This window comes from Canis aureus, chromosome 2 (assembly GCF_053574225.1).
Source record: "Canis aureus isolate CA01 chromosome 2, VMU_Caureus_v.1.0, whole genome shotgun sequence".
Taxonomy (NCBI): domain Eukaryota; kingdom Metazoa; phylum Chordata; class Mammalia; order Carnivora; family Canidae; genus Canis; species Canis aureus.
The window spans coordinates 14,879,238-14,893,779 of NC_135612.1; the positions used below are offsets into that span (position 1 = coordinate 14,879,238).

The 14,542-nt window shown below is 33.3% G+C and overlaps 1 protein-coding gene across 18 annotated transcripts in view; it reads left to right on the forward strand.

Annotated features, from left to right (window-relative positions):
* The window catches only part of MCTP1 (multiple C2 and transmembrane domain containing 1), a 536,343-nt gene that overhangs the window by 312,115 nt on the left and 209,686 nt on the right, over window positions 1-14,542 (forward strand). For 11 of the 18 annotated variants that reach the window (XM_077864453.1, XM_077864460.1, XM_077864400.1 and 8 more), the window contains 2 exons: window positions 2,609-2,647; window positions 11,462-11,521. The exons of 1 other annotated variant lie outside the window; for it this stretch is intronic. In XM_077864453.1, coding sequence (XP_077720579.1) covers window positions 2,609-2,647; window positions 11,462-11,521 — 99 coding nt within the window. The remainder of the gene's footprint in view (window positions 1-2,608; window positions 2,648-11,461; window positions 11,522-14,542) is intronic. 6 more of the 18 variants (XM_077864415.1, XM_077864437.1, XM_077864474.1 and 3 more) reach the window with 2 other exon arrangements.

Consider the following 14,542-nt stretch of genomic DNA (forward strand, 5'->3'; position numbering starts at 1 on the left):
AAGAAGTTAAAAATAGAACCACCGTATAATACAGTAATCCAACTACTGGATGTTTACCCCCAAATACAAAACACTAATTCAAAGGGATACATGCACCCCTTGTTTATAGCAGCATTATTTACAGTAGCTGAACTATGGAAGCAGTTCAAATATCTTTTGTTTGATGAATGATAAAGAAGATGTGATACACACACACACACACACACACACACACACACAGTGGAATATTAGCCATATAAATAAATGAAATCTTGCCAGTTGCAACAACACAGAGCTATAGAGAGTACAATGCTAAACAAAAATAAGTCAGAGAAAGACAAATACCATATAATCTCACTCATATGTGGAATTTAAGAAACAATACAAATGAGCAAAGAAAAAACACAGAGAGAGAGAGACAAATAAAGAAACAGACTCTTAACTCTAGCGAACAAACTAATGGTTGCCAGAGGGGAGCTGGGTAGGGGGATGAGTGAAATAGGGGATGGAGATTACAGAGTACACTTATCATGATGAAAAAATAATAATAATAATTTTAAAAATCTAGGGACATTTTGAGAGTCACTGGATCCAATAATAGAATTCTAGGAACCAAATCAGGAAAATAATCAATTTGTCCCCATAACTGCCAGATTTCTCACATTTATACTCAGGGAAATGATTGACTTTTTGTTTATGTCAATGTCTCAGTTCTGAGAAATGATACCATGCAGTTGATTTGTAAAACCAATTTTGAGAGAGAGGAAAAATACCAACCCTATAGTTAGCTTTATGTCTTGAAGGTTTATTGTATGCAGTGGCTCTGAGTCAGGGGATATGGTTTTGAGCAGCAGTAGTGAATCTGTGTAATACTGAGTAGTGTTGCCCTGAGATTCAACTCTTCTTCATGTTCTGAGCCCCTTTATCATAGTATAACATATCTTACAGAATGGAATTTAGGAAGATTCTTAGAAAGTAGATGATGATAATAAGTGGCCATGAATTACAAGAGTTTACTTTTAGGCTTATTTATCTTAATTGTTCTCACTTGATTTGACTCGAAACATTATCTCTAGGAATTATCATTCTTTGTTCATTGAAACTCTGCTTTCTGAGAAAGTTGAACATTTATTGTCTGACTCCTACTGGCAGTTTTTCTGAATATGGCATTCCATGACACAGTTTGGCTTCCAACTGCCTTTCAGAGATAATAGAGAAGGTGGTGGTGGAGGTGGTGGTAGTGATGCTGATGATGATGACAATAACTCATTTAAGATCAACAACATTTATTATATGGCCACTACATGGCCATCTCCTCAACCCAATAGTGGGTTTTGTTGCACATCAGTACTTAGAAAACATATAAAATATTTCTATAAATAGTATTTGATAACAATGCTTTGCTGTTTCCTGGCTCCACTAAAAAAATAAGGAATAACTGTGACCTTAGGAAAACTATCACTCTTCCATATTTTGGTCAATATTTAACACAGGAAAAATATAACCTATAAAACCACTATCTACAAAGAAAAGGAATGAATCCTTATCATTGATAATTTTATGATTTTTCTCATTTCCTACTGTAGAACCTCTACATAATTCCATTGTCTTGGTTTAGGCCAAAGGTTGTCTTCTATATGACTTAATCTTATAGTAAAATCTTTTCTGTGTTGTTTTTTTGTAATTTATGAGTAGTTTCTGAAATGGTCCTGTTTTATAGTGAGTTTTGATGAAGGAGATACAGTTCTTAAAAGCACCAGTATGCTTCCTTGAGGTACAAATATGACAAGCATTTCTACAAGCTATATTATTTGCTCCAAATATTCCCTATTCTCCACTTGATTGGCCTTAAAGATAAGAGAGGGTAAAGAGGTTAATCAAGAAGTTAATACCTCAGTGTTCACTGAAGAAAATTTAAAACTGGAGAGTAAATAAAAGATCTTTATGCAAGAGAGCACTGATCTTGGGCACTCATTACAGATCTGCATTAACCTTAAGTAAAACTTGTAGCCATAATTACTTACTATGAAACACACAGACCAAAAACAAAACAAAACAAAACAAAAAAAAACCAACATCAAATCCAAAAAACTGATGTAAAAGGTATGCTATGGCTAAACATTTAGCAGGAAGATCTACTAATGTAGCATTTTTCAGAACTAAAAGTATTAGTAGACACCAATATAGTTAAAGATTAACTGGAAACAAATAGTTCTAAGATGCCACCAAAGGAACAAACTTACGAACATGTTTGAAGAGAAAAGTTAGCTGGTAAAGTCACTGTACATACTCAACTTCCATCACCAAAAGGAACAATTGCCAATCATGAGACTCAATTAGGTTTTTTTCCCCCCACCAATAATTAAGATATCTCAAATTTCCATTCGTTTTAAAAATACTGTCTCATTTCTTTCTACAAAAGAATAAAGCAAATGAACTCTCACCAGAAAGACTGCTTGAATGTTAAAGGTGCTTCTTCTAGCTGTGTGTATGTGATAAACAATTTTTGTCTTGTAAACTGGTTGTTGGAAACTGCTGTTTAAATGTTAAGTTACCTCTAGAAAACCACTGGCCGCCCTATCCTGTACTTGAGTGATAAGATAATGAAAATGCTTTATTTTGTTTACAGACAATGCTAATGAGGAAGAGCTGGAAAAGATCAAGTAAGGTAATGGCTTAGCATGTGATCTTTCAGCTTTTCTTGTTGAGAAGAACTATCAGCTGCATTCCAAATCTCTCTCACACCTCTTCACACTGTACTCCAGGATTTCATCCACTCTTGTTATTTTTTTCCCATCAACTTTAAGCAAATCATGGAATGCCTCTTAAGTAGCTAGAAATCACACTGATCACTCACATCCACATCACCCTCTTGCTAATGCCTGGTCCCTTCTCAGCATCATTCGCAGCATCCAGTTTCTGTTCTGTGTGCCACAGGGTCTAGAAAATGTCTTTGCTCCAGATCAGGAATAAAATGGTTGGGTAGAGACCACTCCAGAGAGAAGGAAGATTCATGTGACTCTCTGTCTTTGTTCATGAAAATTGAGTCCGAGATTTTCTAAACTCAAAATCCCTCTAGTGCTACATCTTTGGAGTCTATAATAAGAAGAGTTTTCCATCATGGCCTCTTCTCACTTCAAGAAATAGATGGCTCTTGGGAGTGAGAGGAGTTTATGGTTCCTGTAACTAAAAAGACCTGGCTCTTCTTATAACTTGTAAAATATATAAGATATAAACTAAACTTCTCATTTGTTCAGTGGTAGTATCATTCTTGGACACAAATAAATATCAAGATGAAACGGACTTTTATATGAATACTCCTCGAGATAAAGGGATGCTATTTGTAAAGATCTTCTTTCTTCAAATTTCTATTTAAAAAGTCAGTATTCATTTTTAATAGTAATTTTTTTAGACCCTGGAACATGACAATTTTTTTCCATTCTGATTGAATCATGCTATTACTTAAATTTTGTTTTAATTTTGTCATTTTTATTACTGTGAATTAAGAAAGTACATCAAATTGTTTTTGTATTTATGATATTGTCATAATTTGCTTTAACAAGTATTTCTTACTGTACAGTTTCTTCTCAATTCTTAAAGTATTAATGACTGAAAGATAATTCTTACAAAAAGGTCAGGGTCACATTAAAAATCGCCTTTATATTTTAATAAAGTGAAAGGCATTTATTAAAGAAAGTTGCTGAGTACTTCTGACTTAGTATTCACTGTGTTTTATATTGACCAAAATACAGTTTCAAAGGTTCTTTAAAGAAATGTTTGTACTCTTCATGTTTGTATTACACATTTTTCTTTGTAATTTTACTTCAAAATTAGTGTTATGTGAAAAGTATATATATTTTTAAAGTCATGTAATTTGGCTTTCCTCATTCTGTGTCTATACTATGACATACCTGTGTAAAAATGATATAATTCATTAATATACATCAATATTTTCTCTTCCAGATGTAGTTAAGACATAATGCTAGAGCAGGATATTATACAGTATTAGTACTGATCAGTAAGAATGATCCATTTTTTAAAGATTGTATTTATTTATTCATGAAAGAGAGAGAGAGAGAGAGAGAGGGAGAGACACAGGTAGATGGAGAAACAGGCTCCATGCAGGGAGCCCGACGTAGGAGTAGGAGTCGATCCTGAGATTCCAGGATCACACCCTGGGCCGAAGGCGGCACTAAACTGCTGAGCCACCCAGGCTGCCCATGAGAATGATCCATTTTATTGTAGTATGAAAGAAAGACTAAATATATAGATTCTTCCTTAAATAACTTATTTAATTCACATTTAAATGTAATTTTAATGCTAAATTAAGTAAACATAAATCCACATCTTTTGGTTGACAGAAAAAAATTAAAATGAATAATAAACATCTATTCAATACTATTTTTACATCTAAAATTCTTGAAGTTTTAATTTATTATTGATCCATTTGTACATTCATACTGGTACATTTTTCTGGCTCGCCGTTGAAGATATAGAATTCTTCGAGTGCTAGCTCTGCACTTACTGGGGTACTTGGCAGATTATTTTTAGTTCGTGTGGTAAAATGTCTTTTGGGTTTTTAGCCTAAAGGATTTTCAGTTTTAGAAAATTTAGTGGGATTATTGAATGCCGAGTAAGGGAAAATCAGTTCACTCATTTGGTTTTTTTCTATGGGAACATACTGAACACCTGATAATTCATTCAAATCCTCACTGTCCCCTAAAACCTTTGCTGTGTTCTTCCATATTAACGTTACAAGGTGAGAGTGTTAAATTCAAAATCAAGGGAAAGTGTGTGACTTCCATGACCACATAGTCCGCCGTCCTTCACACACACTGAAATTGCTTCCCCAGTTCCCTCCTCCAGGGTTTGAAGGAGGAAGGATGATGTTCACGCAAATTGTGCTTCAGAAGAAACTAAGGGATGAGTGACTATACTATGTAATATTCCCTCTTCCATTTTTGGAAAAAGGTTATAATTTATTTGCATTACATTTACATATAGGTATTTTATATTTGATACAACTGTCCTCAAAGTCAAAGGGGAATTTTTCATATAAACAGGTCATTTTCATCTTTGGAATCTTGATTTATGAGAATGAGGTCTCCTGCTTTTCTGTAGCGGGGCTTTGATATGCAGCCTGTCTGTGGTACCAATGGTGATTACAAAATTTGAGAATTATGAACTTTGTGGCGAAGAGTTAGCTGTAGCCAGATAACGTTGCTAGATATTTGCTGTAGTACAGAGTTTTTCTTCTTGTTGTTTTCTTTTGTTTATGACGGCGACTTAACCATGGAGAGAGAAAACTAATTTGACATTGGTATTCTTAAAATATGCACATCTCCCCTGTATACAAGGGAGTCAGCTCATGGGATTTCTCATTATTTAAATATCTGCTCATCATTTTCATCATCTTGCCAATAATTGACTCTTTCAATGGAAATTACACTATTTGTGGCACTCTTATAATGTGGGGTTGTATATACTACTGAAAATGAGTTGAGTAGCCAACTTGAGGGCAGGGAATTATTATTGCTGTTCAAACTGACTTACGTATTATTTAGAGTAATTGTGTTACCATCCAACAACAAGTAGGAAAAGAAATGCACCTAAACTTGCATCTGAGAAGCAAGAATGTATAAAATACATGTTACATTTGAACGGTATGTTAACCAGTAAATAATTATGAATTCCATCATATCTCCTCTTCTGGGGATAGCATCCTTTAAAATTCTCATTCTGGTTTTCCACAAGCATACTTTCCATCCTGCATATTTGTAATCCTGCCCCACACTCAGCTGTTAAAGAAAAATGTTATTTTAAGAAGAAAGGGATCAATGTCTACCTAAACTTAGGCAACTGAATAATTATCCTGGTCAAAGAGTTATACTTACATGACAAAATGCATTTTGGCAGAGAAATGGTAATGCTTTGAATTATTGCAATATTTTATTCTTTAGAAGAAGCTTATCATTGATAATTTATTCTAAGGTTAAATTATTCAACAAGAAAGTTTCATGAGCTCAGAAGAGAAGATGTATATGTGTTTTGTGAATAAATTTTGTGGGGTCAGACAAAAAATAGAAAAAATAATGAAACAATTACCTCTATCAGACAGCCAGTAAGCAGAAATGATTTTACACTACATTGTGTGTGTATGTGTTTTAAGGTAGAAGAATTAGTTTATTGGTGAGTGTGGTAATAAACTTATGTGCTTTCAATAAATCACTTTAATTACATGAGATGTAACCATTGTGATGGTATAAAGATATACACACTGCAATTCATATTCTCAACAATAACAGTTTAGAGATGTTTTAAGAAGAGTTCATCCTTTGAATAATATAATATGGACTATGTGATCATGTCTCATTAGCATATCTTCTGTTACTTGATGGCTTATTTTTTTAGTAATATATCTTTTTTATAAAGATTTTATTATAATCACTTAGCATAATTTTAATGAACTATAAAACACTTTATTCACTGGTGAATGAAGCAATTTTTAATAAGACTTTTGGCAAGGATATTGTTAATTTAAACTAGAGAACACTTTCAACTCTAAGTCTGCAGGGCGTAGTTAAACCTGACACCTTGGATGACACATTAAAAATGCATCAGTGAAAACCTCTAAGTGCTTTAATTTAAGAAACGCTGGAGAAACAGATTAACACATTTTTAAGTATCTCACACAGTCAGTCTGACATAGGAAAAAAAAGTCATTATTTAACAATTATCAGGTTCTTTCTCCAAAGACCTCATATCCTGATAATAAATAGCTGTTTTTTTTAAAACCCGCAAAACATGCAAACTTTTTTGGTCATTGACTCTCTCAACTGTGAGTCACCTCAATGGCTTTTCTTTGATGGCTCATTTCAAATTATTATGTATATATCTTTGAAAAAAATAGATGTTTACATATTTTCAAAGGAAATATATAATTCTTTTAAAAATCCTTACCACTGTTTATACTCCCAAATCTGTGTTATTTGGGAATGCTCCCAAGTCAACCTCATAATTAAGGCTTCTGAGATTCCGCAATGCAGCAATGAACAAAAGGCAAATAACATGAGTGTTTCTACCATAAAAGACTCTATTTTTACCTCACTCAACTAAACTCCTAAAATTTGTAGTAAGTTTATTTAAGATAGAGATATCATAATGCCAGTACATATTTGATTATGCCACAAAATACAGGGAGCCATAGTTAAGTTTTATGTTGAGATGATTTTTTTCTTGCTATTTTGACAATATTTTCCCATATACATTTTTATACATCATAACTCATAACTACAGGGATTTGCTGTAGCACCAGCTTTACATTTATGTGACCACTTTTGTTGAATTTTTAAAATGGGGTCCTTGAGTGTGCAAATCTGGATGAGTTGGCACAAAGTGAAAGGACAAAGTGTGATCTCAAGCAGAGCATGCATGGCATGACATGTGCGTGCTAGCTCTAAGATGTTGAATTGTGGGTCATTGATTGGCCTTCACATTGCTGATATGTATTACCCAGTGAGCTGACAATTTCCCAAGATCCTTTCCGGACTGATCAAAGGGAGGGAACTAATAGAACTAATAGAACTCCAGGATAATGAAGCAAAGGGTTGGTTGGCAAGATTATATGGCCTTCTATTTCAAAGACGGACATTTGTTTATATAACATACATCAGATATATCTAACATATATATCTATGTATAAATATGCTATATATATATGCTTATATATTATATATATGCTTATATATAAATATATATAGCATATTTATATATGCTTATATATATATATATATATATATATATATATATATATATATATTCAGTTGAATGGGACCGGGAGGAGGTTTATTGGTTTTCCAGTTGCCTAAATATCCACAGTGAAAATAAATGATAATGTTGTGAAGATTCTGTTTTCAAAGCCCTAGTTGACAAGAGTATACATGCATATGTGCCTGTGTTTAGACATATAGACAAACACACAAATAAAAGATTGAACTTAACATTTCTAGGAAAATGAAAGACAAAGCAAAGCCAGCCTTCAGTTATAGGGCATGTCCTCTGGGGAGCTGAGATTGTCTCGCTCTTGCAGAAATATTTAAATGGACAGGTGAAGTTGCAAGAGGGAATCATATTTGTGTTTGAGTATAAATGATATGAACACCAGTTTGAGTAACCAAGAAAACAGGAAAGTAGCATTTCAGTGTACATTCTGCTTACTTCATGTCCCTGTTTTCAGCTACATAACAATCCATAGGCATTTTCAACTTGATGGGAGCATCTAAGAGCCATAGCTTTGATAAACAGTGATAGCGGTCAGACCAGGAAAGCCTATGAAAATTATTTACTTATGGATTTATTTATTTTTAACCTTGTAAATGCCTGAAGAGTTATTGATAAAAGGAAATTGTGCAACCTATTAAAATATGCTGTACATCATGAGGGCTACCTGGCTTGACTTTCACATTTATATCTCAGGCTTCAAATGGGCGGTGAGTGTTGGACTATTGAAGAATTGCTGGATTATAGTAACGTGCAAAATGTTTAAAGCCTGCACACATTATGGCTAATAAAAAATATCACTATTAATTGATGTTTAGTGGCTAATCCTTGTTCATCTGATGACAAAGTCCTTAAAGGTTTTTATGATTTATTGAAATAGGAGGCTAAAAAATTTCATTGTATTCATTTTGTTAGGAAAGAAATGAACTGTCCTTTAGTTTTCTTACTCTGGGAAAAAAAGTATATCTTTTTTATTTTTAGATTTACAATCTTGTTACTTTTTAGATTCATAGTAGGATTTTTGATCTTTGAGGATCGATGTTCTTTATGTATGTAGGTGTTTTAGAGGAAAAACTAGGTTTAAATAAGATATGTCAGTGGATCTTGCTACTTTAATAAATTTAGAGCCTCAGCAGAAATAGCAATTCATTATTCAGGACAACTTCAGTAATTTTCCTTTGTTAATTTGATGTCTTTATTTTTTATGTTCTGCTTCTTTTTGATCTTACTTTATCATCTTAGCATTTTTTTTTCATCTTAGCATTTTTTAAATGGTACTTTTCCTCACTTACCAACCTTGTGTCTCGATGGAGACTGAGGTATCATGAAATATCTACAATCATGATTGAAGACTGGTCTTCTCTGAAATTCATGAATAGTTCATTTGGTTTTTCTTGCCCTCATAATAAAATCACTTTTTTTTTTTTAGAACTCTTTATCACAATGCCAGGTGCCTTATTATTGCTGTTGTTATTAGTAGGAACTCTCATGAAAGGGAAGCCTTGGCTCATCTGCTGTGGATTATGTATTCAGCAAGGCAATAAATGGCATAAGGGTCCACAGGAAAATTAAGTTGTTCCATTTGAAATAAAGGCCTAAATTTACATGAGAATGTAGGTTGTAAAATGAAATATAAATTTTAGTTGATGAGTAATGACAGAAGTAATTAAACATGGCTTGAAAAGCACAGCCCGGGGACATCAGTGGATCCAAATGTGGCTAATATTTTTGTTTCTCAAATTTTAACAGAGAAACCTAAGTTCTACGTCTTGATCGTTAAAATTCCCCCCACACACAAAAAATTCATCAGTCTCATCTTGCTCTTTGCACACTAGTCACATAATTAGGTCATTAACCTCTGTATTCACCTGAGGAAGAATGGGAAGTATGGAGCTGGTACAGTTTCAATATTAGTCACTTTAGACCACCTAAACTTTAAATGAATTGACAAGACTTTTAAATATTTAATGGTCATATTATTTGTTATAATTGTAATGAGTCCAAAGCCAATATTTTCACATCCATTTAAGTTGCCTTAATACATTTTACATTAAGATAAAACTTCCTGTTAGTTCCATAATTTGTGTTATTGGCTCTGGGGAAATATTTTGTGTAAAGAGACTTTAAGACTTCAGTTTCTTTAATATGATATTTTAAAATTTCTCCACGTGTTTGAGACATGTGCTTGATCAAGGTAAGGAGAGAATTGGCAATCCTAGAGAAAAACAAACATCTTTTGTAAAAGCTAGAAGATTTTTCAAATTAAACAATGTACAGCATCGAAAAAGACTGCAGTCATTCCATCTAAGGTTCATGCCCCAGTGTCCAAATGTAAATGTGTTTTTTTTAAGAGGCTTGGGGTTTTTTTGAGATACTGATGTGACAGTGAGTTAAGTGTGACAGATGAGAACCCGAGCTGTAAAAGTAAATGAATTATAACTCTGTAGTGCCAGTAAAATGATGTCTTAAACTCCAGGCTTTTTCCCAGTCACTGCTAACATTAGCCATGCTACCTGACCAAACTCTATGTAGGTAGCTTGGGAAAATGAAAATAATTTTGTTGAGAAATAGATTTCCTGTAAAAACAAAACAAAACAGGTAGATGATATAGAGGATCCCTGATGTAATTCTGTTGCTAAATTTAAATTATTCAACTTGCTGCACACCCTAAATATTTTAGTTGACTATTATTTTCTGATACGATTTTTGACATCATGTTTGGAAGGAATGTCTACACCTAACCAAATGAAACTCCAAGTGACTAACAATCAATGAATTATTTATTGAGTACCTACTCTGCAATGGGCATCATGTGAGGTGCTGGACCACTATCTTAACTGCTAACACAAAATCATGGAATATTCAAATAAGTCACAAAACTTCATCCTCTTCATCATGGTGTCAACAGTCAATACTGCTCCAAAAATGTCCTCAGTTTCCCGTAATTTTACCATAACTGACACCTAGAGACAGGATGCAAAACATTCAAGTGTGAAGGATGCATGTAATGCAAATGTTCTCTTTAAAAGTGAGCAGCTATGGTTTTGATTTCCTAAAGTCGAATTGGTTTCACTTTATGAAAGTCTGAGGATTAAGTAATAAAATATCCAACATGAATTTGTGACTTTGTTTTCGGCCCAATAGCCACCCTGCTCATTATTCATTTCTTGTCAAAATTATTTTTGCGGAGCTCAAGTTAACGAAGTAATTTATATCATCTACATTCTGTATTATATCTTAAAACTAGGAAGTTTTTAATTAGGGATTAAACCAAATTTTACTAAGTGTGTGTTTATAAATAAGATTTCCATTGTCATTCTTTAAAAATGTTCTGAAGGCTATGACATTGTTTTGTTAAAAGGAACAGATATTATCTGACTTCCTTCAGAATCTTCAAGTATGTTTGAACAGTCCTACTTTCTAAAATAAAGTGTTAGACTCTGAGATGTAATAATCAATAATTTAAGAATGAAGAGGTAAGTAGATTCTTTTAAAATAACAGAATCTTTTCTAAACTTACTACCATTGATAATTGGATATGAATAAAACAAAATCTTTAATTTACTCAGGGAAGAAAACAGTTTATAAACACTGAAAGTGTCATTAGGATATCTAACTTTGGGGTTTTGTTCATTTTTATTTTGTTGGGCTAAATATTCTCAAAAACACTTCAAAATGTAGCTAAATATTTGTTTGTTTTTAGGATCTCTCAGAAAATGAAGTGGTTGGATCTTATTTCTCTGTGAAGTCTTTCTTTTGGAGGGTAATGTCTAAATCCTTTATATTAATATTTTGGTTTTGGATAGTAATTTTGAAAATTAAATATGAAATAGGAAATTCACTTTTTAAAATAGGCTCTCAGAAAAATGTATTCAATTGACTTTCTTTATTAACTTTTATTCCAAGCCATTTGAGGGACTCTTTCATTTCTTCATTTGTAAAACCTAAGAGCTTCATATACTTCATATATATTGCTTTGAAGTCAGTTCCTTGTGGGACCAAGTTTATCACAAATTCTCACCAGCTAGGGGCTCCCAGCCCTTCCAGGAAGATGATGATGCTATCTAAAGGGTCCATTCAGTTTCTTTTTTTCCCTTCTTGTAAAATCTGCTCCATCTGTTTGAGAAAAATTTACTTCCATTACAGTGATCTTATACTATATACATACTAGATAATCAGTGTTCTTTCTTTGAAAAAAAAAAAACTTATGAATTAGAAAACAGCAACTCTGCTCTTGATTTAAATAAAGAAAAAAGTGAAAATTCTACAGAGAATTTGTTTTAAATGCCATTGCAATTTAATGTTATTTATTCTTTCATGACTTCCCCATAACGAGCTCTGTCATCCTTTTTGCTCTGCTCTAATTCTGCATTATGCACAGCACGATTTATTACAAATGCACTTAGTAGTTTGCCAAGAGTTCCCTTCTTTCTTTGAAAATTCACACTTGGTACATGATTACCTAGCAATAGATATTGCAGTGAAAGTGCTACACCCGTGGGGCCTTGCCATTTGCTTTCCTTGGCTCTGAAACTGCTCATGACTGAAAACTACCTTTCCCCTTTAGAATTTTATGACGTGTTGAATGTAGTGTCTTTTAAGCAGACTGGTCGGCACTAGATTAAGTCGTGCATTGAGCCAGTATAAACCACATCTCTTCATCCTTTGCTTCCTTCACACAGACTTTTTTTTTTTTTTTGCAGCCTTTTATTGGTGAGAGCTTATTTTAATTATTAGAGCATCTTCATTTCCTTTCAGTCTACTGATGGCTGCCTTCACTGATGTTAGTCTGTCTTTGCTAAAATAATAATTTATTTGATATGTTCATACATTATTCGTGAGAACACAGAGTGACTGCTTTTGAATTGTCACATTACCTTAAGTGGAATTTGGTTTTTGGCAAAAATTTAGACTCTGTTTTCTTAAGATCCACAAATATGGTGAATTCATATACTATGCCTCTTTGCCAAGGGAGCAGAATTCAGGAGTGTTCTGTATTGAATTTGTTCTATATGCAGCCAATGTACAAACTGATCATTAGGAATGAAGCCTTGCTACCAGGATCAATTACATAAGTAATAATTTTTAAGGGTTTCCCTCCCAATGATTCTTCCAACATCTTTCCACTTTGCTACTTCCAAATTAGTATCCCATGTACCAGTACTTTTCATTTGGTTGTGTTCATCCTTAAATATTCTTTTTTTTAACCCTTAAATATTCTTTATTAACCCCTCTCAATGTCTTGAACTGTCTCATTTTAGAATAAGAAATACACCAAGTTAAAATATAACCTTTTTGTATTTGAGGTACAGTGGTCTTTTCTTCTGAGCATATGTTGAGTAACTAACAAAGTGAGTCAAAAAGAGAACCTATAGAGGTCATTTATTTTATCACTGAGGAAACTAAGGCCCAGAGAAGTAACACCATTGACTTGTTGTGTCTGAAAATGGGATGAACGATCAGGACCAGTATTTTTCTTTCTATGAATATCGTGGATATAATTGTTTAAAGCAACTGAACTGCTTTTTGGGTCAGTGATGAATACAGATGTGATGTAAAAGTAAAGCCCTTCCCTTAGTTTATCTTCATTGAGCCCCATTCAGATTCTTCTTGCATTATGTAACCCTTCTGCCCCACAGCTCCTTAACCCACTGATAGATGGATGTGTTTAAGGGCTGTGATGTTTGAGGTCCCATCTTGCAGAATCAGAAAATCAGTGATCCAGTCTACTTTGCATGAATATGATCTTTCATATTCACATTCAAAGGTCACTCCAATAACCAACCTTATTGTTCTTTCCCCAGGTAATATTTATACTGTGATTAACTTTTAGGTGAGATGTAGATGAAGGGAGGTTTTCCAGAGACATTTTCAGATATGCAGAAAACCTAAATGGTTCAGATAAAATCTTACATGAGGAGCATATGCGTGCTTTTTGAGTTTTTATCAGCTTATTTATAAGAATCAATAAATGTGTCTTGGAGACACTAAGTAAAACTGAATCCTGGTGAGATCTTGCTTAAATGTCAGGGCTACTTGGTAGGTCTTAATTTTCTTGAGAGCAAAATAATAAAAAGAAAAGACTGAAGAATACAGATGTATTCTATTTTTCCAAAGGCATAACATTTAAAATTCATCAAAACATGATATCTTAGGACACAAAACATGAAGCACTGGATATGGCAATTACCATGTTTCTCATGAAAGCAACCAACATTATGTGAAGTCACTTGGATTGCTCTAAGTCACAATTTCATTGAAGATTTTTAACTTCCATTAAAGGATGATAACTTAGTAGAATTGCTTCAAGTTCTTGGCACGTTTAAGTTTTTCTCAGTTAACTCCGTTGACCAGACATTTAGATCTTGATGACTCAGAGTTAACTGAACAAACCCTGTTATTAGAAACACTATAGTAAATTTAAGAGAAATGTTAAAATTGTGTAATTGGAGAAGGCTAGGCTATACCAAGATACCTCATGGAGAAATGGATCATCATATGGAATAGGACAAAAAGAGTGCACAGAATACAAAACAATTAGGACTTATGTCAGAGCACCATCTCATGGTAGGGTTAAATCAGAGTTTTAGGAAGGTTGAAGGAAGAAAGACCCTGCAGACACAGGAGAAGTATTCATTCTATCAAACAAGAATATTATCCTGTGCTGAAGTGATTACATTCTGAACAACTCAACCGTATATGACATACACCCAAGAAAAGTGAAGGTGTTATTTATATCTTTAGGTATGAAAGTAAGACCCTCAGAAAACAATGTATTTGTAAC